Raw genomic sequence first — 27,962 nt, 5'->3', positions numbered from 1 at the left:
TCGAAAACTTTCCATTGGAATGTCCTGATTGACCTCAGATTTTGAAGTGAACAGCATTAAAATCACAACTGCAATCTTGAGGAAACTGTGTTTTTATTTTTGACAAAGTCTCTTTCATCAGAAGCTAATATTTGTGTCTTTCATACATGCTCATGTGTGTAAAATTGGTTACAAAACTTGTGAAATAAAGTGTAATTCACTTTTAATCTCTGATCAGTTGCTGTGCAGATTATTTAGTATGTGTGGGATCTCATGCAGTGTGACTGTGAACAGCTCTTGATTTTTATGATGTGAGGAAAGTTTTGAGATCATTTCATGATCAATCAGCAATTCTTATAACACATACAATTCTACGTGTTCTCTGAGGTGTCCCTTGGATGTAATTCCAACTTCCAGACATGACAATTTTTATATCCAAATTTATTTGAATTGATCTACTGTCTAGAGCATTCAAACTTATTGTCTGTCAGTCCCCTTTGTGCATTGTTTGAAGTTTTCACAATGTAGTTTGAAGTTTTCACAATGTAGTTTGAAGTTTTCACAATGTAGTTTGAACAATTGCATGTACTCATGATATAGGGTCAGGGTTGTAAAATTTTTAATTAAAAAAGAATATGTTCAACTGTATGAAAAAAGTTTGTTTTAATGAAGTTTGGATACACGTTCCAGCCCATACTTTACAGTATTAAAAGCTACATATATACACTATATGTATCTAAAATGACAAATAAATACAGCTCCAACATTCCTACAGTACTGCATTGCATAAATGTGTATATGCATATATTTGATCATTCATTCATTTACATGATACCAAAGTAATCTGTGGAATTCAATCACATGATACATGTATCTTCTTAAATCTACTTACTCTACATGAAATTGTACAATGCAGCTTTCATTTATACATTTCATCATTGATTCTAAAGAAATAAAAAACATAAATTATTTTCCAAAAATATTTCATATTTTCATCAATACAAAATTAGTCCATCATTTAGATGTACATGCAGATACAAATCCATGGACAGAATGAAATCAATATTCCTTTGTAAATTTGACCCGAATGTTCATACAAAAATTGTGCACATCAGTTGTCATTTTAGACAGCCATTCCATCCTTGTAGTGGTATGAATAATGTGTAACATGTTCAACATGGTGATATCAAATTTCATGAATGTCTCAACGCTGATTGTCATGACATATAAATATCTACACAATTTCATCAGAACTGTTTCATAAATTTTAAACATTCCAATTGAAAGCAACTGAGTTTGTTGGCAAATCATACAGAAAAAATCAGAACACTGGATGTTTGAAAAGTCCCTCAAGCCTATTTTGTTTGTATTGTCAGAACTGATTGTACAGTATTTATTATAAGACAGAACTCTACAAAATGGATTCTCATACAGTCTGGTGCAGAAGGCAAGAACTTAGGCCAAGTACTTGCTCCAAATGTTTTGTAGCCATTGAAACAAGGTCAAAGGGCTAAAAACAGATTCGGTGGCTGTCCCATAGCTGTGGTTTCACTGCGAAGTAGATTAGGACAGTGGGAGTTTTGTTAATCCCTGCATTCACTCACTAATAATATGACAAGGCATTTGGTTAGAAGTAACACAGACACGTTTAGCCCAACTCTATCGTTAAGACAGTAATTTCTATATTCACTTCAGACAGACCTACAAGCCATGTAATACTTGAAGAGTAACACAGCAATATTTATACTCATCTGTGCAAAGTGTATTGATCACAATGGTTCTACTCAGGAATAAGACAGTCATGCAGTGTTTTACACACTCATTACGCCCAAGGGATCATGTGATGATGGTACAAACAAAGCATGTTAACAAACACAAACGGAAATACACGCATTTCTATGTGTGTCTGTCCACATGGTTTTGTTGTACCACAGTCGATTAAAATTCCGGGTTCAGTCTATTGTTCAGATAAGCTGCATTCAATAATAATATTATCCATGGCAAGTATCAATATATCATGTATTCCACAGCTTTAGCTGGGCAGTTTACTTGAAGAGGAAGCTCTTGACACTAATCATAGATTGATGCATTAACCCTTTCACTGTATTTTCCTATGTCCAACTTTTCCATACATGAGATTGGTTCAAACCATGGTGGTGAAACGGTTAAACAGCCCTTATTCTTGTGCATTCTCTGTTCAAATCATCCTCACTGCTGTCATCGATAGTGTATCCAGATGTGCTTTGTTCTGTTATGGCTTTCATCTTCCGTTTCTTCGAAAAGGAGAGAAAGAATACAAGGATGGAAAAGGACACGGAGAAGAGGCACATTTCACTACAGACACTAAAACAAACACAATAAGGAAAGCACAGCACAAGGAATCAAACAGGATTCCAGTAAGATCATGCAAGTCCAGGTTATAGAGTTTACCTTTTATGCTGAGGATAGAAATATCACACATAAAACAGACAGGGTGTGAGAAAGAGAGAAAAAACCAAAAACATTAGCAAAACTGGAGAGTTTTATCTTTTCAAAAGGCGTTTACCACAGTATTGATCAAACATACATACAATAACTGCAATATCCACAGGTGAATTTTCAAGGTTGGAAAGTGTATCACCTTGTTAAATACATAACATTGACATCTGTCTTGTTTTAAATGCAATGTCAAAGAAATACTGTCCTAGATATACACAAAGTGAAGAATACGGCATGAGGACAGTATTAAATTTCAGATACCCAAATTTTAAAATAATTGTTTTGCTTTTTGTGTGGACAAGACTGGAAGATGTGAAAATGTTTAACCTTTCAAAAGGTACTGGTTGTTGTTCAACTTTGACTCTAAAGAAACTGATTTAGTTGTTAAAACAGTCAAAGGGAAACAAACATCTAATACCATGTACTGAGTAGTAACTGTCCGCTGATACTAACATGAGAACCAGAGATTCTATTCCAACCGCTAGCACTGCTAATATCACTTCTTTAAGCATAGACCCTTGAGGGTCTATGCTTTAAGGTAGTATGTGCCTCGAAAGTGAAAGACTTAAAATTTTGCTCAAACTTTCCTTAAGGAATCTTTCAACCATTCACTTTCAAAATCAAGAATAAAAATCAGGGGTCACCGTGCAAATTTTGGTACTAGAGAAACAAATATCTCAAGATTTATCTCTACTAAAACTTCAAAATGGCTGCCATTAACTCTATGGAGAAAAATAAAGTGTTTGAATTTCAAAAAACTAAGCTGGTGAGAAGTTTTCTTACACAAAGAGTTTTAAAATGAACCCCCACAACAGGTATATCAGAAAAGAATTGTGAAAGTTTGAGAGTCAAAATATCTGTCCCGATACATTCTACCTTAAAATCATAAAAAGTCGGAATAAATATGAATAATGCAAGCTGCGTCATACCTTCAAGCAGTTGAAGATGACTTTCAGAAGGATAAAGAATATTGGGATTCCAAGTTGCATCTGGAATTAGATGGAAAAAAATGCGTAGACAGAGTTACTTGGAACATTACCTAGTTTATGTAAAGTTGTAGTACTGTACACACATGGTATTAAGTCATTTTAGTGTGAGACCTGGTTGTAAATGAAATTATGACTGAGTTATCATTGAACTTTTGTTCTCTGGTTGGCAGTTACATGCACCTGTGGTTGTGGGTTACATTCCCTCATGCCATAGGTTATCAAGGGTCATAGTTCAAAGGGTCAAATAGCAATCTCAGCATTACGGGGGGGGGGGGGGGGGGGGGGGGGGGGGGGAAGCTCCATTAACTTTGGAATACCCCACTTCCCTACTTAGTTATCAGAGGATTAATTTCACAGACCTGCCTTTCCTACAATGGCATCAGCTGGATTAGATAAACGTACAATGGAACATTCGCACCTTGAGGGATTAAAAGTCTTCTGTTTGTCACCAGAGTCGGTCAGGCAAGGACGCGGGTTCCAGGTACAGGCAAGATTAATGCAGTCTTTCCCTATATGCCCTAATGGAGATGTAAATGTTGCCAATTTCTAAATTATTCTATTGGGGTGTAATGTGAGATATCAATGGAGTCGTATCAAAGCTCTGATGAACCAGGTGTTTTTCCAAAATAGCAGAAAACTACTGTATTAGTAATCTTGATGTGCTTGGATTGTTGATAAAAATATAGTGTTGAAGTAACTCCTTACTTCACCATTTTAGTGTGACTTATTATTTTATATCATACATAAACAAAGTATCAAGAATTTAAAAAGTGAAAATAGCTTACAAAGTTAAACATATCCGTTGATAGAATGTCTGAGTGGAAGCTGATGAAGTAAATTAAAAGACTGCAAAAGAAAAATATATGACATCAAAAATATTTTGTTAGCATTAAAGTATGCCATTCCTTGGAGATTTTTGTCACTGTTGTCCCTGAACTTGCACAGCCATAGCTGGTGGAATATCAACACCCATCGACAGACCTCGAGTGGTTTTCCACATTGTACATGTAAACTGTTAATGACTGATAATTGAAAACAAAAACCATTCAATGTAACAACCACCTGTCTCTTTGACATAATGGTTTAAAGGGTCCAAGCAAAATTGCAGATGTCTTGAAAGTTGTATACAAGCTTTACATTTTCCAAATGTCTCCCTGATTGGAAATCTTTCTTAAACAGAAAATTGTTATGTAAAGAGAGACAAATTACCTTATGCAAGGATAAACAGACAACTTAGCAGTCAAATAGCCATGCTCTCTTCCATTGTAACTTGCACTTGGATGAATTCTATGTTGCCTGGTGAGGAAATACGGATATGCAGTGTTATGTTTGTACTTTCCATATACAAAAACAAAACAAAAAAAACTATTTTTTTCTACCTCCCAACTTGTTCATTCGAGAAGAGAATGATATATGTTTCTCCTTATGGAGGAGCACTGTGTGGTCAAAGGTGTCCCTTGAAGCACATCATTTCTCATGATGGTCACATGATGGCACCACCAATCATCCTTTACATGAGTGCTGGCTTGTCAACTTTTGATGTTGCCATTTTAAATATCCTAGTAATGCATAGGCAGGGGGATTAACTGATTTTACCTCAACAACAAATGAAACTTGGAAACCTGGTACTAGTACTGTGTCACTCATTAATATTAATGTATTTATATTTTTATTAAAAATATGAATTTCACCAAAAAAATTAACCTTTTTGAGTCAAATCACAAGTGGCCTTGTACTTACGGTTTGCAGAGTGCAGTGACAAACATCATCATCTGGAAGATACTGGCTAGGAATAAGATGACACAGTTGAATTGAATTGCTATTCTCTCATTGTGTGCATAGTCAGAGAGTGCAAACTGACTTGTTAACTTGAAACCCAATGGTGCTACACCAATGCATGCCAGTGACTAGGGAGAGAAAAGATGAGAACTGACTTAAGGGTCAAAAAATAATTACTGATTCTATGAGATGAATGGTGAAGATAACAAGTTAGTTGATGTCGCCATGTCTGGAATTGGCCAAATAGGAAATGAAGTAAAACAATATAATTACGGTACATTACTATGAAAACTGGACAAGAATGGACAGTGTAATTGGTTTAAATGTTATCACACTTGTGTAATTGGTTTGTAAAGTTGTTTCAAAATTTACTACAGGATCGGTAATTGTAGTTAAGTTGCGGCAAACAACAGATGGATGACAGTGTACAGTAGGCTAAAACTGTAATTGTTGATAAAGCAACAAAGCCTGTCAGCCAGTGGGAATTGATTAGTGTCTGTGTGAGTAGGGCAAAGATTTCCTGACTTTCCATCCCCGTACATTTCGACAACTTTCTCATGTACAGTTTCTGGCATATGTACACCTCTTTTCCCATGGATCATTATTTTTTGCAAAAGAACTGCATACAATGCAAAGGCAACAAAAGTCTAACGACAACTCTCACTCTGCTGTGATACAATGTAACTCAGGGCGGCGATATGGAGTGTATTATGTGAAGTGCACCACAAACTCTCCTGGTATGTGTTTATCATAGCTCATTGTTTTTCACTGCAGTTAAAACAAGTCAGTGCAACTTCTGAGGCAATTTTTGGAACAACTTTACGAACCAATTACACAAGTGTGATAACATTTAGATCCATTTCAGTGTTGATTCCGGTTTTGACTGTAAGTCTTCCTATATATAGTCCAACACAATTGAATCACAAATACTTATTAGGTTGATATTTATATTAGATTTTGTGAAACCAGAACACAATTTTATTCTTCTCTCTCAAGTATTTTGAAGTACAAAATATGAGTCTTGCAGGAACAACACATACCGGTAGTGTATGATATGAAAGGTAATTCTTGACAAATGAGTTTTGGTCAGGACTGAAATTCACTTGTCAAATATTATACATAGACACTGCACATATGCAAGCTGTGTTGATAAGTTGAACACTGAGTAACTTGACATGATTTTTGTAATAGAACATGATACTATATTTTGAAAACAGAACAAAAATATTGGAAGAAAGTAGATCAAAAGTAACAGTCCATGGAGTTTCCAGACTCAAGCAAAGCTGTCAGTATCACACCTTTGGTAATGAATCATGACGGTGATACCATTTGTATGTAATCCTCCTTATACTGGTATATCAATTCTCTCACTCAGTCACTGATAATTTCAGGAGTTTACATGAGTATTTCAGAATGTTTTCATGAGTATTTTGGACTATTTTCTAGCGTTGTTTGTATGACTAATGTGTGGAAAATCTCTGTCATTTATCGTATTTAAAATTATGGCGGATTTCACAGTTTTGACTCTGGATTAATTTAAACTTCTAGGGCTTTCAATGACTATTATATATTCTATCAGGACTTGATGGAAAGGTTGAAGGTTGTGGCACGAGTGTCTGTGAGTGCATACTCCTCATCATGCCAATGCATGTAGTGATTTTACAAATGTATCAGAATTTGAATTCTGTACTTACCCATGTATTGAATGATGACATGAGCTTGTTACATTCAAGTAGAAACTGTGAAAAGAATGGATGAATAACAATTTCCAGCTTGGTGAATATTGTCTTCAGAAGATGACAAATGATCGTAAGTAGTTTTTGAGGAATGACCCTGAAAAATGGAAAACTTTATTGATGAGTATGTGGAGGGACCATGCCATGTGTCATAATTAAGGTGCCTTTGATGAAAACTTTGGGAATGTACTTGTGACTGGCAGTTGAAATGGAATCATGTTACATGTTATCAATGAGAGTGTCACCAGTGATGTTCATCTTACAGTCACATGCCAAGTTTTGCAGATTTGTTGATTGATGTCACTCTGATGTGACTCTGTCAATCATCAAGTCTCTGTGTGACATTAATACTCACATGACAGACAGAATGGTGAACAAACCACAGCATTCCCACTGTGATAAATGTACCCAGATATGCCAGGTATACAGCCCAGTCTTTCTGTAGAGCCACAACCAGATCACCGTCATGATCCTTCAGTTCCTGTTGTGTAGGGACGTTGTCTTCACTGTGAGAACAAAATATTTCACAAATGCTAGTAGTTGGAATCATGGATGTAGGTAGACAAATTTTCATCAGAAAAAAAATATTTGCTGATCGATCACACATGTCAATGGCGACAAGTTTCTGTAACTTTCTGTAACTATCAGTAAGTTCTGACAGTTGCAGGGACTAAGATTTTGAGATGAAAGTCTGATGCCATACCAGATATCCAGAATAATTAGTGTTGCAACAATAGCAAAGACTCCATCACTGAATGCTTCCACACGTTCCATGGAAAGAACTTCATTTGTGAATTTGTCCGGAATGAACTCGGCATCTGGTAAAGAAGTCCTACCAATTCCTGCAAAATTATAAGAATCCATGAAGACTGTTCTCAGACATTTGTAATTTAACAAGCGACCTAGCGGCCGATATAGCTCCGCTGTGTTTATGTAGAGAATAACTATTTTTGACACATGTTGATGAAGAAGGAGGAAATCTTTGATAGCTCAATGCAGTGGCCAGAAAAAAGTGGCTAAAATAAGCTGCAAAAATACACAATTGAAGATTTCATCATACTTTGAATATATCACATCGGATCATCCCTAGGAACATGTCAACCAAAGCTATCTGATGAGTAGTGTTTTGAGAATAAAATTTTCTGACCAAAAATGGCAACAATTGCCCCCCCAAAATAAAAATTGCAGATTTCATCATAATTTCAAAAGATCAAATTGAGTTCATCTATAGAAACCTGTATACCAAATTTCAAAGCTGTTAGACCAGTACTTTTTGAGAAACACATATTTTGACCAAAAATGGGAAAAATTGCCACAAAATTCAAAATGCAGATTTCATCATTATTTCAATAAATATCATGTAGTTCATCTATGGAAACCTGTATACCAAATTTCAAAGCTATCAGATGAGCAGTTGTTGAAATACACATTTTTGACCTAAAATTGCAAAAATTGCCCCAAAAATACAAAATTACAGATTTCAGGAGAAATTAAATATATATTACTTAGCTCATCTGTAGGAACCTGTATACCAAATTCAAAGCTATCAGACCAGTACTTTTTGAGAAACACGTTTTTTGACCAAAAATAGCAAAAATTGCCCCAAAATTACAAAATCGCAGATTTCATCATAATTCTACAAATATCATTAAGGTGATCTGTAGGAACCTGTATACTAAATTGCAAAGCTATCAGATGAGTACTTTTGGAAATACACATTTTTGACCAAAAATGGCAAAAATTGCCCCAAAATACAAAATTGCAGATTTCATCATAATTTCAATACATATCATTTAGTTCATGTGTAGGAACTCTATACCAAATTTCAAAGCTATCAGATGAGTAGTTTTGGCAATACACATTTTTGACCAAAAATGGCAAAAATTGCCCAAAAATACAAAATTACAGATTTCATCAGAATTCATATATATTACTAAGTGCATCTATAGAAACCTGTATACCAAATTTCAAAACTATCAGACCAGTACTTTTGAGAAATACATTTTTTGACCAAAAATGGCAAAAATTGCCTTAAAAATGCAAATTTGCATATTTCTTCACAATTTGAACAAATCTTAAATAGATCATCCCTAGGGACATATGTACCAAATTTCAAAGCTATCTGACCGGTAGTTTTGAAGAAGAAGATTTTTAAAGATTTTTTTACCAAAATGACAAAAATTGCCTTAAAAATACAAATATGCAAATTTCACCACGATGAAGAAATCTGACTGAAGTCACCATAAGTAAACTGCATATTAAATTTCAAAGCAATCGGACAAGCGGTTTGAGAAAAGAAGATTTTTTTACCAAAAACACCAAAAAATGCCCCAAAAATACAAATATGCAAATTTCACCACGATTTGAACAAACTTAAGTGAGGTCACCCCAAGTGAACCGCATATAAAATTTCAAAGCAATTGGACTTGCGGTTTCAGAGGAGAAGGCAATTGTTGACGGACGACGACGACGACGACGACGACGGACGACGGACGACGACGGACGACGACGGAAAATCAACCTATTTGATAAGCTCCGCGTCGCTGACAGCGGAGCTAAAAAGCTGAACGGTTTTCATTTGAAACAATAAAACAATCTCTGAAAAACTGGACAAAACAAAATAATTAACATTCAGCCCTTTTTCACTGTACCAGTAGGTTCAATGTCAGATTTTGTCTGATACTGCAAATTTGAGAAAAAAATCTGTAAAACGGCAAAGAGGGTTGACTGCTTGGTAATTGAAAATCTGAGAAATTTTTCTGATAAAAGATTGTCATTCATCTACTGAACAAGGTGAATTCACAACTGAAATTTCTAACATATTCTGTCTATTGTTAGTAGATAGTAGTCTCTGCTTGTAAAGCTAATAAATGAATGAACCAGCAACAATGCTAACCCATTCACCACCATGGTTTGGCCCAAACCCATCGTTATCAATGGTGAATGTGGACCTGTGTACAGGGAAATAGGGGTGACCAGCTTAAATATGGGTTAGCAACTTACTAAATTTGCATTTGTTGTAAAACCAGAACACAGTTTTCCTGACTGGTTGTCCAAACAACAGCAATAAAAGCAATGCCTGCCCCTGAAATGATATAAGAAGAACAAAATGAAAGATGGCAACAATTTAAAACTTCTCAGGTTTTGTTTTGGTTTGGTGTGGCTTGTCACTTTGTGTATATTTTATGAATACTGGTTGCAGAGGAAATAACTGAATACTATTTCCTTCAAAACCTACATGGAATCTATCCAATATGATACATGTACATGCAGTACATAGAAAATGCTATAGTCTGGGGAATTTTTGACAACAAAAATGATTGAGCATTTGCCGTCGATGAAAATATCACTGAAAAGGGACATCTGATATTTTGTTGTTCTTGGCACGACGCTTATAGCCTGGTAGCGTTTTGCCAAAGTATAGCATCACACACACAATATTACTGCTTTTCAAAAGTCTCATCAATAAATTTTCAACAAATCCTTATATGGTATTGGATGTCATAGTACTTACTGCAGCACCATCTATTGCTCCGACAACCGTGGCAACAAGACAGATCATAGGATTGGTCAACAACACTTGAATCAACGCTGCTCGTTTCTTGTTCTGAAGTGATTGTAGACAAATATGACACAATCAAAATCATGTTGTATAGAGTACTACTGCCAATTTGTCTACCACTCAGTCTAAACCTGTTCATCTCCTTTTCCCAGTGTATAGAGGTCCTACTTTACAATTGCAATGACAGAAATGGGTCAAACCATTGTGGTGAAAGGGTTTATTGGTCAAGCTGGGTCACTATAAATAAACTACTTGAAATATCTGACTCTGCCTTTACAAGATACTGACGATGCAATGATTTGAAATTTACCTTTGATGGATCTGTATAGATCTCTTGGGTAAGAATTCTTTCACCTTCTTTGAATGCGTACACAACTGTAAAAGTCTTGAGGGAAATATAAAGCAAAATAAATAATGTAAAGTTGTTTTTGGCATTAAAAATGTAGTTAAGAGCCAGTAGCTAGCAATAACAATGGACTACTGAACCTTTACTGACCAATACTGTTTTCACATTGTATGCTAAAATTACTACTCAAACCACTGCCTCCAACGTCCAACATAACATGGACAAAAACAGATAAATAAAAAGTTAAATGACAGAAAGGAGTTAAAAAATCCAATTACACCAGCTTTTCCATAATTTACTATATGTGAAAATGGAAAAATTCAGAACTGCTGAAACAAGGGGGTTATCAGAGATATGCAGTCTACTGAGTAAACCCACGGACTTTTTTCTAAACAGTTCGTCAAATGTTAAAATCGATAAGTTAACAAACAAAAGGCTGTTACTTTGCACATGATTGTATGTGAAACCTGTCAATTTACGATAAACCTGATAAAAGCTTTTCTCATTGTCTTAAAAACATTCACAGAAAAATTAGACTAAAGATACGTACAACAAGTCATCGTTGATGACACAGTCCCCACTTGTTAATGGGTACTTTGATTACATGTCCTAAGAGTCATTAATTAGGTCTGCAGGGTTCTGCCCAGAGTTCCAAGAGTGCTGGACGGCTCATTAATATTCATGAGCATTAATATTCATGAAAACTGTAACATTTATATGCTTGTATTTTTACATTCTTAGGGCTTGATATACAAATAATAGCCAATTCCACTGTACCTTCAAAGTATTTTTTCAGTTTAACTGAACAAAACAGAAAGAAAACAATCTTTAGTAGTTGTAAAGGAATCTTTTGAAGCTTCTGAAAAATAATGTACCACTTTTTTGTCATCATTTTCCTGTGCTTATATCATCCCTCACCACTATGAAGTTTGGATTACCATTGCACTGTACCAGCATCCAGTGTTTTTTCAAATGACCTAGGTGGTCTTGTTACTGCTCAGCGCAGACTCTATAGAGTTTAAACCAAGAACTTAGGGGTTGGCTAATCGGCCATAGTTTTGAAAGTGGAATTTCTCGATGTCAAATTCACTTCAATTGCTTCTTGATAGTCATTGTAGAATGGGAAAATTCACAAACAGAGAGGCTTGTTGCCACGGACAAGTAACTTTTGGCTTATTGACCTGAAAAATAAGTGAGTGTTCATTGATAATTCAAAGACTGGATTCGTTGACACCAAACTTGCTCGTGACTTTCATTGCATGCAGTCTTTCCACAATGCCACTCATTGAGTTTGAACTGAACATTGAAGAGTACGTTTTAGTTAGAAGTCCTGTTTTTTGTGCTCATTTTCGCTTCCCTACTTCATTTTGTGGTGTTATAAACCTTGATACAAAGCAAAAAAACTTCAGTTTTTCTCCTTCTTTCGATCGAACAGAGATACTGTGTGACAGGAAAACCGTGTCTAGTTCATTAGGGCGATGATCTTGTGAACGTACGTTCAACAGCTGAACAGCTTTTCATATGCAAAATCAGCGTACGGTAATCAACCAGTGTATTGTTTAAATAGCATTTTATTGAAAGGCATTCTATAGTACCATTGTTTTCATCAACTCTTCATGCAATTTTATGAACTGCTTGACCTCAAAAGTGTCACTCATAGACATTCATGTTGATTGTTCAAAGCATTGAACTGCAAGTGCCGGTCGGTCACTTGTCAATGCTGGTCGGAAATTCTGATGCCGGACGGGCCCGTCCAGCGCCGTCCGGCGTGGGCAGAACCCTGGGTCTGTGATAAAATACTTTGATACAGATGGCGCTCAATGGCCAAGAATGAGTTCCATGGTGATGAAAACATAAAACCAATGTAGGCCACCATCCTAAAGTTCATAAAATGAGTCAACTAGGAATTAATCAACAGGATGTTGCAAAACATTTTGCATACGATTCTAACACTTGACAGATTATCACTGGTACCATATTTCATAAAGTTTGATGCAGTATTTACAACACTATGAGATCAACATCGTATCAAGTTTCATCACATTTGACGTTGTATTAATTTGTGGCTATATCACCCTAATTAGGAAAGTTCATTACTTATGCAATTACAAATTAATTAAAATGACACTGATAAATGTCTTTTTCAATGTTAAAGCAATGTGACCTTAACATCAGTTAACATCTGTATAAAGTTTCATGAATTTGATGCAGTACGTATTTCTTGACATATCAGCCTACATACGAAACTTCAATAATTGACATGTTACTGCTACATGACGTGAAACAAATTGACGAGCATATGTATGAAATAGGTCAATGTCCTTGTACCAACTTTGAATGATACTGGTGGAAATATGTCTGAGTTATGGCTCTGTACATCTGAAAATTGTAACAAAATCACCGCCATGCAGCGATATTTGATCTTACTGTTTAAAAAATCAACATGTATATGTATGACGTAAGTCAATGTACATGTACCAACTTTGAATAAGATCAGTTGAGACTTGCCAGAGTTATGGCTCTCGACATGAAACAACCATAACAAAATTGCTACCATGTGGCCATATTGGACCATCTTGTGAAACCAATCGACATACATATGTATAAATAAGTCAATGTCCTTGTACCAACTTTGAATAAATTCGCTTGATACATGTCTGAGTTATGGTTCCAGACATGAAAAAAATCGGAAAAAAATGGCCACACAGCGGCCTGTATCATAAAACAAATCAATGTGCATATGTATGACATAGGTCAATGTCCTTGTACTAAGTTTGAATAAAATCGGTGAATAAAATTAGTTGAGACATGCCCAAGTTTTGGCTAAGGACACGAAAAAATTGTAACAAAATGGCTGCCATGCAGCCATATTGGATCATATCAAGAAACAAATTGACATACATATGTATGTATGACATAGGTTAATGTCCTTGTACCAACTTTGAATAAAATCGGTTAAGATATGCCTTAGAGTATTATGGCCCTCGACATGAAAAAATCGTAACAAAATGGCCGCAAGGCAGCCATATTGGATCGTATCACATAACAAATTGACATGCATATGTATGACATTAGTCAATCTCTTGTACCAACTTTGAATAAAATACGTTGAAACATGTCTGAGTTATTGCTCTGTACATGAAAACATCAGTAATAAAATGGCCGCCTGGCGGCCATATTGGATTGTATCACATAACAAATCGACGTACATATGTAAGACATAGGTCAATGTCCTTGTACCAAACTTTGAATAAAATCGGTTGAGATATGCCTGAGTTATGCCTCTGCATATGAAAAAATCGTAACAAAATGGCCACACAGCAGCCATATTGGATCGTATCACAAAACAAATTGACATGCATATCTATGACATTGGTCAATGTCCTTGTACCAACTTTGAATAAAATCGGTTAAAACATGTCTGAGTTATGGCACTGTATATGAAAATATTGTAATAAAATGGCCGCCTGGCGGCCATATTGGATCGTATCACAAAACAAATTGATGTGCATATCTATGACATTGGTCAATGTCCTTGTACCAACTTTGAATAAAATCGGTTGAAACATGTCTGAGATATGGCTCTGTACATGAAAAAATCGTAATAAAATGGCCGCCTGGCGGCCATATTGGATCGTATCACAAAACAAATTGATGTGCAATCTATGACATTGATCAATGTCCTTGTACCAACTTTGAATAAATCGGTTGAAACATGTCTTGAGTTATGGCTCTGTACATGAAAAAATCGTAATAAAATGGCGCCTGGCGGCCATATTGGATCGTATCACAAAACAAAATGACGTGCATATCTATGACATTGGTCAATGTCCTTGTACCAACTTTGAATAAAATCGGTTGAAACATGTCTGAGTTATGGCTCTGTACATGAAAAAATCGTAATAAAATGGCCGCCTGGCGGCCATATTGGATCGTATCACAAAACAAATCGACGTGCATCTGTATGACATATGAAGTAATCCTTGTACCAAGTTTGAATGAAATCGCTTCTTGCATCTCTGAGATATCTGCGTGAAGGACGGACGGACGCACACACGCACGCACGCACGCACACACGCACGCACGGACGCACACACGCACGGACATGACCAAACCTATAAGTCCCCCCGGGACGGTGTCCGTGGGGACTAAAAAGTGACATCACAGAAAACAGTAAACAGGTGGTTTTTAACTGAAAGCGATGCAAATTTAAAATCTTGAATAAGAGCATTGCCCTCGCATAAAACAGGCGAGTCTGCGCTTGAATGTCATCGTCATCTTTTATTTCCTCATAAGATTGGATAATAACTCTTCATAAGTTTTGAAAATGAGAAATGAAGATTGTATGCATCATGATATCTTTCATTGTTATACATCTGCCATCGAGAACAATAGAATTTTGCATGCACTGAAAAAGCCGTATGGAACGCCTGTTCCGTAACATGTACGGTTTCAAGGCGCCCCATCCCCTGCGGCTTTATCTGCGTGTTCACTGTTGAATGGTTTCAAGGGACTCAATGGACGAGTGCTCTCCGTACGTACCAGTGCAGAGCCTAGGCGCGTCCCAGACAGTGTTGCACATTTGCGCTATAAATCAGAAGAAAAATTGTTGACATTGCACGAAAACGGTCACTACTCTAACAATTTGATGCCCCAGTCAGGAATGTGAGATGTATAATAATGAGGTTCTTGCGAAAATACCAAAAAGGATGCACTCTGACATTGGCACCGCACATCGCCCTCTGCTTTCATGCTTCGTGTCGGGCGATATATTGCGCCAATGTCCTTGCGCATCTTTTGTGGTATTTTCATGATAACCTCATATTACTCTGTCTGTTAACAGTAGATTGTTAGGCTCTTCCATGCTGAAAGACGGGTACTAGCAGTGGGTGATTAGCCTCTTCTATGCTGAAAGAGGGGTGCTAGTAGTGGGTGATTGGCCTATTCCATGCTGAAAGAGGGCTGGAAGGTATGCTTTTCAAGACTAACCTGGAGGAGTCCAATGATAATGATGCACAGTGAATAGATCCCTATGGGTAGTCTGAAAAAGACAAAATTACCCAGCAAAGTAAACTGGGAAGGAAAAATAATGAAATCAATTCAAGACATGATCGATGACTCTGATGTAAATACTAACAGGGTGGAAAAATTCTTACTTGTGTCAGTCTATTGCTTCAAGAAAGACTGCTGGAAATACTTAAGAAAATTGTGATGTAGAACACCAACACCAGCATGAGGTATTGATTGCTGTGAAGCTTTATGTAAAGGGAATTAAGGCCTGGCTATCAAGAACACTGAATTGTTGCCTTTGGATGTACCAGACTTCTTAGATTGCGTCTGGCAAAGCCAGGAGGAACAGATGTCAGAAACACTCTGATAAAACACACAAGGTACAACAACTTTTACATAATATCTTACACAGCCCTGAGGAACAGACAACAGGAACACTTGTTGACATGTGAATTAGAACTTTATAGTGAAATATCCTGTAAAATGACAGTTCTTTGACATTTAAGGAAATTTAAAATATCAAAAGACAAAGGTACAATGGTAGACTTTCATAATTATTTTTCTGTGCCTGTCACTGCAGAACACCTGTACATGGCAAACTTACCGTACTCATTGTAATGTGCATGCACAGGTAATGCTCCCTTGTTGACTCAGCAACATTGCAATTCATTGTCTAAACCACGGTCCCTCCAGGGACTGTGTCTAAACAATGTCTATGCTAATTGAATTTCACACATTCTGTTTGTGGTATATCGACCGAACAGTACAGCTACATATGCTGAAGAAAAACAGATTAAAGGGACAAAGTTGGCCATTATCTACATATTTTTCGATGGCAAAAATCCCCTGTCAAATCAATAGGCGACCCAAACAAAGACCATAGATGGCTTCAAGCATATATAAAACCGCCTCCCTGCTCTGTACAGCAATGTTCAATGTTTGTCTGGGCGTCCATGCGATTTGAATTAACCGCCATGGTTGAACCCCATCACATAATGAATTACTACGCCCACTGCTTCAGATCGTCGTTTTTTTCAGAGTGCATGAGTGGCTGTACCTTCATACAAACTTAAGCACAACGAATAACGAGAAGCACAAGCCAAAACAATTACTGTATTATATAGTGAAAATTAAAGAGCATTTTCTTGTAGGTTTAACTATCGGATGACACAGACTATGAAACAAAACATAGCATAATACCTGATGAAGTTAGAGCAGAGATCCTTTGGCAATACAGTGTATTCTTATGGCAGGAGAACTGTTTCAGTATGGCTCATACTTACAGTGTCCCCTATAAACACAGACATTCATCAATAGCCAGCATAGAAAACTGCCATCTATGCCTATAAAAATGGCAAAAAATTGCCAAAAAAATACAAAATTGCTAGATTTCATCACTATTTGATGCACTATAAATAAGATAACCCTACAAACCTGTGTACTAAATATCAGCAGTTTTTGAGGGACAAATTTTTTGATCAAAAATGGCAAAAATTGCCCCAAAATTACAAAATTGCAGATTTCATCATAATTTTGATATATCAACTTCAGTTCATCACTACAAACCTGTATACCAAATATCAAAGCTGTCAGACGAGCAGTTTTGATGAAATAACTTTTTGACCAAAAATGACAAAAAATTCTAAAAAATACAAATTTGCATATTTCATCACAATGTGAAAAAATCTAAGTTGGTCATCCCTAGGGACCTGTATATCAAATATCAAAGCTGTCAGACAAGCGGTTTTGATGAAATAACTTTTTGACCAAAAATGACAAAAAATTCCTTAAAAATACAAATTTGCATATTTCATCACAATGTGAACAAATCTAAGTTAGGTCATCCCTAGGGACCTGTATACCAAATATCAAAGCTGTCTGACCAGCGGTTATGAAGAAGAAGATTTTTACCAAAAACGCCTTTTTTGAGCTAATTTGCATATTTTCAACAATATCAAAAAACAAAAAAAGAGTTTCTCATAATCATATTTTCCATCTACACAACAAATATCAAACCTGTAAGTATTGTGGTTCTCAAGATATTTGAGTGGACGAACATCTTCACAAACCGACATACATAGATACATACATACATACATACATACATACCGTACATACATACATACATACATACATAGATACATACATACATACATACATACATACAGACTGACGACGGACGCCGGACGGATACCCATCCCAATAGCTTCTATAGACTGTAGTCTACAGTAGCTAATAAAACCATAGATCCAATGGTTCTATGATAGTAAGATCTATTGCTACAGTGATGTTGATAGTGAAACAGTTAGCAGAGTAAACTAGAGTGCATATTTTGTATTTTATTGTGAGCAAAAATTGATAAACCTACATCTTGGTAGAGTTTTAGTTAGGACATCATGCTGCTATTCCGTGTTTTTGCAAACATGACATGATCCAGATGATCACTTGTTGAACTTTGAAACATTGCGGCTGGAAGTGCAACTGAACATCGCCCATCGGTGACATCGTGTCACCGCAGAGCGATACTGGTCACGATTGTTGGTTACCTCTTAACACAAAATCTGTACGAATGTTATTGGATGGTGGATTTCTCTGGGCCTCATGTAATTATTTGTTAAGTTGAACGGTATTTTGAACCACAAGTGAGTACATGGATGGCAATGACCGCAGCAATGACAGCAGCAGTCCCCCTTGTCTTCTGGTCACTCGCATCGCATGGCAGTCTTTGCAGCATTTGCTGCACTGACTGATAGTGATTTGCCTGAAGTCAAAGACCGCTAAACAAACACAAACAGCCGCTTACAGGAAATCAGCCTCTATCAATAATTGCTGTGACTATCGTAAAATTCATGCCCCGAACACCAACATATTCTTCGAACTTTTATCTGTACATTTTTGTGTTTGCTGGTCCATGGGAAAGTCTCCATGGAGTTGTACGAGATGGAAACAAAGCTGCCATTTGGGCAATAGGTCACAGTTAGAGAGACTGTTGTTGTCGGCTAACAGCGCCGCGATTGTTGCAGCTTGTAGGTATTTGAAATGCCCTTTCGAAAAAGGTCCTTTTCGCAGCAAAGAACAGTATATTGAAGAATAGGATTGGTTGTCAAGTTCTGCATGCAAAGCTGACCGTCAAAATATAACTTCAGGACGGCATCGATTGTAGGGGAATCCCAAACACTGCATTGTCGATCTGGCGCCATATAATTATATGACATGACGTGAACAGTGTTTTTTTTTCACATGCGGATGCTCACAGCGGTGAACAGCTGAATTAATGGTCATGACCATTTACTCTTTCTCGCGATGGTTTTATTGATCGTGTCAAAAACCGGGGTCGAATATATGCATGGTCACCTATTCATTCAGTATCTTTCAACATGTCCAGACAATATACATAGTGACTCGTATCAAACAAAATTCATGAAAAGAGGCCGACTTTGTCCCTTTAATGGTACAGCAAGTGTCACTCAGTGGATATTGAAACATAATAGATACACTTACACTGAAAGGTAGGAATGTCACCACCATCAGGATCCCCTGAAATGAACATAGAAATAGACATGATGATATAGATAAAGATAACAATGATGGTGATGATGGTGATAATAATGATGATGATGATGATGATGATGATAATGCTGATGATGATGATGATGATGATGATGATGATAGTGATACTGATAATGATAATGTTGACAATGGCAATACCAATGAAGATGATATTCATGATTGAGATACCAGTGATAATAATATTGATGATGATGAAGCTGATGATGATAATACCAATGATGATGATGATAATAATGATGATGATGATGATGATATTGTACAGCACAGATTGTACACTTCTTTTAACAGTCTATTATATTACCATGCCCTGTCCATTGCGTTTTAATTGGTCGAGCTGAACCACGTGACTGCCCACAAATACACAGTAATGGTTTGTTTTCATGCCCGTGAATATGAATAATATCGTAAACATAGTAACTTTACAGGCTAAAACGAAAATTGTGATTTGTACAAAGATCATAATCAACCACAAAATAAAATGGAGCACTTGTGGGCCAAGTTTAGACGCTTTTTTCAAAAAAAATCTCCGGATTTGCAAAATTTTTGCAGTGCGCGCACTACTCACTGACATGTTCTGGGGCCCTGTTGTCGTTCACACGGGAAATTTTCTTAAATTTTGAGGGTTTTCGGGATTCGTTGATAATATAATTGAAAATAACAGAACTCCGCGCTGACCATAAACGTTTATTTATGGGCGCGGGCGAGAGGAAAGCAAAATTAACAGGCTCGGCAAGCCTCGCCCATTAATTTTTGGCTTTCCTCTCGCCCTTGCCCATAAATAAAACGTTAATGGTCAGCGCGTCGTCCGTTATTTCTATAACATTTCATGCATTTATTGACACTATAAACAAGATTCACTTAACTTTTCCAAACCATCACTGTTCAATTCAGGAGTATAGACATATTCCTGTGTTAAAGCCTAGCATATTGGCCAGTGTGTGCGACATTTTAGATTGAAACACGCTTACCAGGTTGAGAAGTACAATTGCATCATCTGCATTGGCAATAGTCTGGAAAACCCTGAAAATTAAAAAAAAAAAGAAATGTTGATGGTCATGTAACAGAAAATGCATTCCAAAATATTTACAGAATGCAAAGTGCTGCGATATTTTTCTCATTGGCTGCTGCGTTCCTAAATGATCACAACACTCCTCTTTCACTACATACAGCGCCCCCCACCATACACTGATGTGCCCTCAACAGTCTGCCCTAGCCAGGCACACAATCCAAGTCACATAATTTCATAGAAAAATCTGGCAATGCCAACTCATTGGACTACGTAGAGCTTACTATTGGAGGAACAGGGTTCAAAAGTAATACATTTTTTGAGTCAAAAAGCCACCAGTATTTCATTTTAAATCAATGGCTCAGTTTGTTGGCGGCTGTTATAGTCTGCCACTGTTTACCATGAACATCAAGGATTTGTAAACTGACACAGAAACACAGATGTTCTTTTCAAATGGATCATGCAAAAGTTCCTCCATCATGCAATCTGATTGAGCTAAACAACATTTCACTACTGTATGAGATTTAGGCAGTCTTTTCATTCAACAGTCTGTTAAAGACATTTAGTTCAAGTCTTCACCTCATAGTGAGAGCTAAACATTGTCAGCACTAGTCCAAATGTAATTCAAGTACACCCTCTCACAGTCATTGGGCCCTCTATGTCAGTGCAATAATATATTTCTGTCAGTATAGGTTAAGGAGAAATTTGTACCAGATGTTGTCATAAACAGAGAAACTTTGACACTTTTTAGTATTTGAAGTAAATCATATTTAAAAGGGAGTCACTTGCACTCTTGAAATTTGATGAATATCCTTCAATATTCAAATTACCATGTCGTACATTTTGATAAAAGCATGAATATTTACTTTACTTCTTTCATATCAAGCCCAGAATATGATATAATAAACACACTTTTGAACCCATGTTGTGTAACAATAAAGGTGGTGGCGCCAGATCTGTTATAAGTATGTGAAATCGCCCAGTTTGTAGTCACCTTGATGATAATGACCCACAGGTCAAAGGTCAACCTACCATACATGACCAGCCCAGGCAGCACTCACAACAAAGAAAGACATAAAGTACACAACAAGGAGAGGCGATAATTCTCCCAATGTTTCATACAGGCTCTGTTGAAAATAAGAAAGTACATAGATTTTGCTTATTGTTCGCAGAAAGAATTGCACAATGGGAAAGATAGAAGACATACCAATTAAATGAATCAGGGACAAATACAAAGAGAGTGGTTCGATTAAAACATTGAGCATCAGTCAACACACTGACTCTGTTATTATAGTTTACAATCACTGCCAAATCTGTAAAAATATTGATTCATCTCAAAATTGGATTTTATTCACTGAGATAGAGCCTAATCCTGAGTGACTGTGTTTAACAAGTCAACATGGCACTATGAATTGTACCTTATTCATTTAGCTTATTATTTTGATTTCTTTTGAAATATGGATATACTCCAAAAGTTGGGTTGACTGCATATAACAGATAAGTTGCACAATAAAGGCAAATATTTTGAAACAAAAGAACTCCATTGTCATGCATCTATTCTGAAACAGTCATTTCTGAATCACAACATATTAATGGGATACATTATCCTTTCCCCTCTTAATTAATAAGTTTAATAATGTATGCATATAAATCACACTTTAGATCTGCTAAAACATTTACTGAATCCTAAACTATCTATTGAATGTAATTCACCTCATGGGACTTGATTTCATGGTGAGCAATTGGCAGGATCTGTACGGCAGAAAAAAATAATTGAAAGTTAGAGTAACGCATATTTTAACAAAAGTCAAGAAATACCAAGTTATGGATAAAAATGCATAGCTTTTTGTTTTATAACTCTGACCAACAGTGAAGTTTCTAAACTTTCTATCATCCATGATAAAGCATACAACTTGTATATGAATGAAAGATGAAATTAAAATCATTTGTAATTGTTGTGTATTAGAAGGATGAAATATTTCAAGATAAATTCCAGCTGTTTCACAAATTAGTGTTCTGCTCAAATGTCAATAAATTATGCTGTTAGCTTGTAATTATGAGTAAATCAGCTGCGTTGAAAGGGAAAGCAATATTGTAGTCATTCTTCCAGCAAGTTTGTTCACCTGAAGTGACTCTATGTATCGTATCTGCATATCTTATCTACATCCAAACTGTTGGTTTAATTGTTATGTAAGTTAGGGGCAAATTACAGAGGGGAGGGCTTGTGTTTTTGGAGGGACTGTCGCAATTTATCACGCAAGCATTTTTGAAGAGATATGGTATTTCATACATTTGAGGAACGGTCACCATATTTTGTGCAACTAAGAAGGAAAGATGTGGCTGATTTAGTGCTTCATCCAAAAATATCAAATCATAATACATGGAGTCTATCAGGCAAATTATTGACAATTGACCCCTACAAAACATGTTATATCTGTATATTATATATGTTTGATAAAAACTTTGCTTGAAGTGGGACGTAACATGTGCATTTGTGTACAAGAAATTTGGTTTGGGAATTTCATCTAAAATGTTGGTTCACTGTACATGGCAGTCTATGATGAAACTATGAATAATTTTTTTCCAATTCAAAACTATATGTAAATCTGTGCACTTATGTACTAGATTATTGGTATTTAATGTTCTTGATTAGACTAGAGTGGTTTAAAGTCCATGGTTGTGCAAGAAATTTGATTGGAATTTCACTGAAATGTTGATTCACTGTACCATTACATGGTAGTCTATGAGAGAACTATGCACTAATTTCCAATATAAAACTAATAATATCTTTGCATTTATGTTTATTTGAAGATTGATATACACTTCATCACAATGTTGCATATTTTTTGTCTCTTGTCTTTCATCAGTTTTGTTCAAGGTGTTTTAGATACGGTGCATCTTCTTTAATTGTGAAACTTAAGGTTTGGCCATAAAATCAGCTTCTGTCAAAAGTGACCCCCCTCCCAAGATACGTTTATAAAAAATGACCCTCCCCCTTGAACAGTTTTCTAAAAAGTGACCCTCCCCAATCCCCCCTGTAATTTCTGAAGGTTCCCTAAATATGGTTGTATTGCACTATGAATTTAGGAATACGGAACGGAAACAGTTTTTGGAATCAAGGGGGGGATATATGTATAGCGTAAATATTTTGAAGCAAATCAGGCAAAGCGTCAGGAAAATTCAAAATTCCAAACGTCAGGAAAATTCAAAATTCCCGCTTTAAGTCCTACTTTATTTAATATTTATTTGAATGATCTTCCTGGGATTTTTGACTCTGTTAATGACTGCCCTATCAAATTTGGTACACTCTCTATTAGTTGTCTCTTGTATGCAGATGACTTGCTATTAATGTCTGAATCGCAAGCAGGATTACAAAGTTGTCTTGATAAATTGTATCATTTTTGTTCAAAATGGAAGCTTACAATTAGTACTAAGAAAACTAAGGTGATTATTTTTAATAAAACTAACAGGTTCTCAAATTATTACCTTACTTTATAATGGTATACCACTTGAGTTGGTGAATGAATATTGTTACCTTGGCTTTGTAACAACTCCTAATGGTAAATTTAAGGGCAATTTTCGCAACCTCAAGTTAAAAGCAACAAAAGCCTTATTTAGCCTTTACAAGGGAATGTCTCACAATAATGGTTTTCCTGTCAAAGTTGCATTAGATCTTTTTGATCGTTTGATCGTACCCATTATGACTTAAGGATGTGAAATTTGGGGAAACGAAATCAATGATAAGAAGAATTTTATGAATGATGTAAGTATTTCCTTTTACAGGTATTTAGGCTGCGTTCACAAAAAACCGTTAGGGGGGGCTGGAGGAATTCAGGGGGGGGATTCGAAAATTTTGGGGGTAGTGGAGGGGGGACTTGAAAATTTTGCTCTACCTGTAGGGGGGGGGACTTGAAAATTTTTGGGTCCCTTTTGAGTTTTACATTTTCCAATTCCAAGTTTTTGTAGGTAATTCAATGAAAAATGAATACCATTTTTTGTCATCAAAATGTTGTAATGTTAGTAATGATAAAACAAAATCTAGAACCATTTTGTCACATTTCATGACTTTTATCTCGAAAAATCTAAACGTGTGATTTGTCGTAAAAAACAAACTTGAGCCTCGTAACAGGGCAGAAGCTACAACTGTTAATGATTTCTGCAATATTCCAATGCAATATAACAACTGGAGTTTCTTGCTATCTCCCTACAGCATGCTCAAACACACAATATTTAGTTTGTCGACAAAGCCTGTATATATAAATATGAACATGTATTTAGTGATAATTTAATTGGAGTCTAGACTGACAGTCAGTTGTCAGTGATACAAATGCACGGTACACATACCAGTACATACATGTAGGCTGTGATAGCAAGCTGAATACGGGACAATTCAACATGCTGTAGGGAGTAGAACAAGAACGCAGTTGTAAAACTGAACAAAAATATTGCCAAAATCATCAAAGTTAATACAGCTACTGCCTACGGGTATTGTCACTATCAGATACTACCCTGCTACTGCAGTGTCACTGTCACTGCATACCTGAACAGTGACAGAGACAGCTCTGACTCTGATGTACATGGTAGTTGAAGAAGAGTTTTGGTCAATGACACTCATGACAGTGAAACTCACTTGTACACAAGATCAGGCCAGAGAGCAACACATGGAAGAAAACATAGAAATGTTTGAATTCTGGCATTTGAGAATAATCAAATAATAAAGAAAAAAGATATGGTCACCATGCTTGATTTTCTAAATTTTCACACTCTTATTATAAAATGATACAGAAGTAAAACTTTGAATAGTAAAGACTAAAAGAAAAAATATGTGACCAAATGGAATTATTTATTTTTTGACCAAATTTGCAATTATCACACCTAAAATTTCAGAGATTAAAACATTTATTTGATGGAATATTTTAACCTTCCGGTATTGTAAATTTTGATTAGCATCTAATTCATATATGTCTTGTAGTTTTGAAACAATTTTTTGGTAGGTCACTGTGTAATACCGCAATTAGCCAGAATTCACAATTTTCCTACTCTCTCATGATTGCATTTTGTGTGCTCTTCAACAGGAGCAATTGACCTGGCCAGAGTTGGATTAACTCAAGTTGGCTTTTAGACCAATACATCTAAAAATTCACTGATGCATTTAAAGAACTTGCCTTGGGAATATGACTATACAAAGTGCTAATAATGTTGAACACCTGTGAGCAGAACGGCGCAATACATGTTTATTTTTTCTGCGCTCACATCCTTACAAATATGCGGGCCTGTGATAGTTGGGGGGGGGGGGACTTGAAAAATTTTGACCATATAGAGGGGGGGCATTTGAAAATTTTTTAAGGGTACTTAGGGGGGGATCTGAAAAAAATAAGATTTCAATCGAGATTCCCCCAGCCCCCCCCCCCCCCCCTAATCGTTATTTGTGAACGCAGCCCTTGGTGTTTCTAAACAAGCTCCACGAGCTGGTATTGTTGGTGAATTGGGTAGATACCCCATTCAGTTCACTGTTATACCACATATGATAAAATATTGGCATAGATTGGTTTTATCAGATGATATTCTACTACGTGCTGCATATACAACTGCTAAGCACCACTCCCAGTGGTTTGAGTATATTCAGTATATTCTGGCTAATTACGGTATAGTGGAAGATCTATCTGGTCAAATATCTGTAACATTAATTTCACTGTTAAAACAGTTCACAGAGAACTGAAAGAAAGATATCGTGTCTCATGGATTAATGATTTACATAATGATGTAAGGACTCAGAGTGTGGACAAAAATAAACTAAGAACGTACAGAAAATTTAAAACTTTATTTACTTTTGAGGAATACTTGATGGATATTACAAATATTAACTGCAGGAAATTGATTACCAAGTTTCGTATTTCTGATCATAATTTACAAATTGAGATCGGCAGAAGGTCAGTCCCAAGAATCCCGTTAAATGAGAGATTTCGTACTTTTTGTAAGTCTTCTGTATGAGTTTCATTATAATATGCTTAGCTGGAATCCGGCAATCTGATTGGCTGGAGCCGGGGTTTATATCCTCAACAAGAAGACCTGCGCGTCGCGTAACATTTTTGAGCTCGCGCAATTTCGAACGCCAGTTTGAGAGTTCAACGCGTCAACGCGCCATAATATCGAACAAGTCTACGGCTTGAGATTGATTTTGATTGTTAAATTTTAGTCTGGTGCAGCTCGATGAGACACAAATGAAGAATTTCTGTAAGCAGCGACGGCTATGTGACAACAACATAATTTTTAAAGTTTTTTTGAGCGTTTTTTTCAAGTAAATTTCTTCAAATCGTTGTCGCAATATCGATGCGTTACCTTACCGTATTTTATTGAATCAACTGTGCACGCGCGCGTTCTGAAACGTTCTTTTCAGAGTTTGTGTGAGGCTGTGCGCTCTTGAACTCTCGTTCCAACTTCGGCCTAAAAGAACGACAATTGTCCACTTGTTTTTAACTTTGGCATTTTATAATGAGGTTATAAACGGTGCGCTCGGCTATTTGGTTGCGGATATAAGACCTCTGGGCTGAAAATTAGCATATTTGGGTGAAATAATCACCTCGCTTCGCTCGGTGATTATTTCCCGCCAAATATGCTAATTTTCACCCCAGAGGTCTTATATCCGCAACCAAATACCTTCGCTTGCCGTTTATAACCTCTAATTATATTATTAAGTGTGACAAATATGTTCATAATAGAAATATCTCTTTTCACTAGTATGAAATCACATTTTGAGAACTTTGAATACTTCAGTGACAGAGAGAAATTCCTGTACATCATGAATTTTGAGGACAAGAAGCCTCTTTTATTAAAGGTATATTTCTTACACTACAGATTCATCCCTAGCAGCAGTCTTACCTGAACATGTGTGTAATGTTTGATTGTTTTGCTCTACCGCACTTCCCGGAGTGTGTTGTTATGCAATAAAGTATTATTATTTAACTTACATCAATGAATGACACACATAGTTACTCTGCATGGCAGGGTATGTTACCGGCGTTATACGACCTATCTCCGATGGGAGACCGTATAACGCCGGTAACACACAGCCCTGCAATGCAGAGCTAAAACACACAGGGTGTGTGTTGCATCTGGAACAGGGTCACCTTGGCCGGAACCTTACGTTACACCGGCAATATAGGAGCTCACCATGACTGTTGCAATGATGGAAAATATGGCGTCACTGTAAGCTTGAAGGCGCGATGAAGCAGTGAGTGAATGGTTACTGTCCTGTCTGCTGTATTGTATCGTTCCGTGAGGCTCAGGTTCGTCCGTCTTAATACTGGGATCGTGTTCGGCGACATTGCTGTCATCTTCCGTACTCGGCAGGCTCGCCATGATTATTATGTGAAGCGCCCTCATACTTTAACTTTGAGTAAGGCCGGGTCAAGGACCTTTGCTTGTCATATGACGGTGATGTCAAAAGATGCGTGACACTCACATGACTGGATCAGCCCCATACCAAAAGTTAGCCGGGAAACCGATT

At 36.5% G+C, this 27,962-nt stretch overlaps 1 protein-coding gene across 2 annotated transcripts; it reads right to left on the bottom strand.

Moving 5' to 3' along the window:
• Positions 1-76: 76 nt before the first annotated feature.
• LOC139150819 (endosomal/lysosomal proton channel TMEM175-like) lies at positions 77-27,962 on the bottom strand. Of its 2 annotated transcripts, none has more exons than XM_070723219.1 (17): positions 27,626-27,962; positions 22,169-22,207; positions 21,488-21,582; positions 20,418-20,469; positions 19,381-19,416; positions 15,859-15,942; positions 10,834-10,908; positions 10,476-10,568; positions 9,965-10,046; positions 7,665-7,803; positions 7,317-7,467; positions 6,920-6,964; positions 5,187-5,353; positions 4,656-4,742; positions 4,232-4,292; positions 3,387-3,446; positions 77-2,252 (listed from the first exon to the last, which is right to left on the bottom strand). In XM_070723219.1, the coding sequence occupies exons 1-17, from the start codon at positions 27,836-27,838 to the stop codon at positions 2,145-2,147; spliced, it is 1,587 nt and encodes a 528-aa protein (XP_070579320.1). In that variant the 5' UTR covers positions 27,839-27,962; the 3' UTR covers positions 77-2,144. The 2 variants fall into 2 exon arrangements, with proteins under 2 accessions (XP_070579320.1, XP_070579321.1); XM_070723220.1 differs by having other exon boundaries at positions 618-2,417.

This window comes from Ptychodera flava, chromosome 15 (assembly GCF_041260155.1).
Source record: "Ptychodera flava strain L36383 chromosome 15, AS_Pfla_20210202, whole genome shotgun sequence".
NCBI classification, from domain to species: Eukaryota; Metazoa; Hemichordata; class Enteropneusta; family Ptychoderidae; genus Ptychodera; species Ptychodera flava.
The sequence above is the reverse complement of the archived record's forward strand: the minus strand, read 5'-3'. Positions and strand labels throughout refer to the sequence as shown.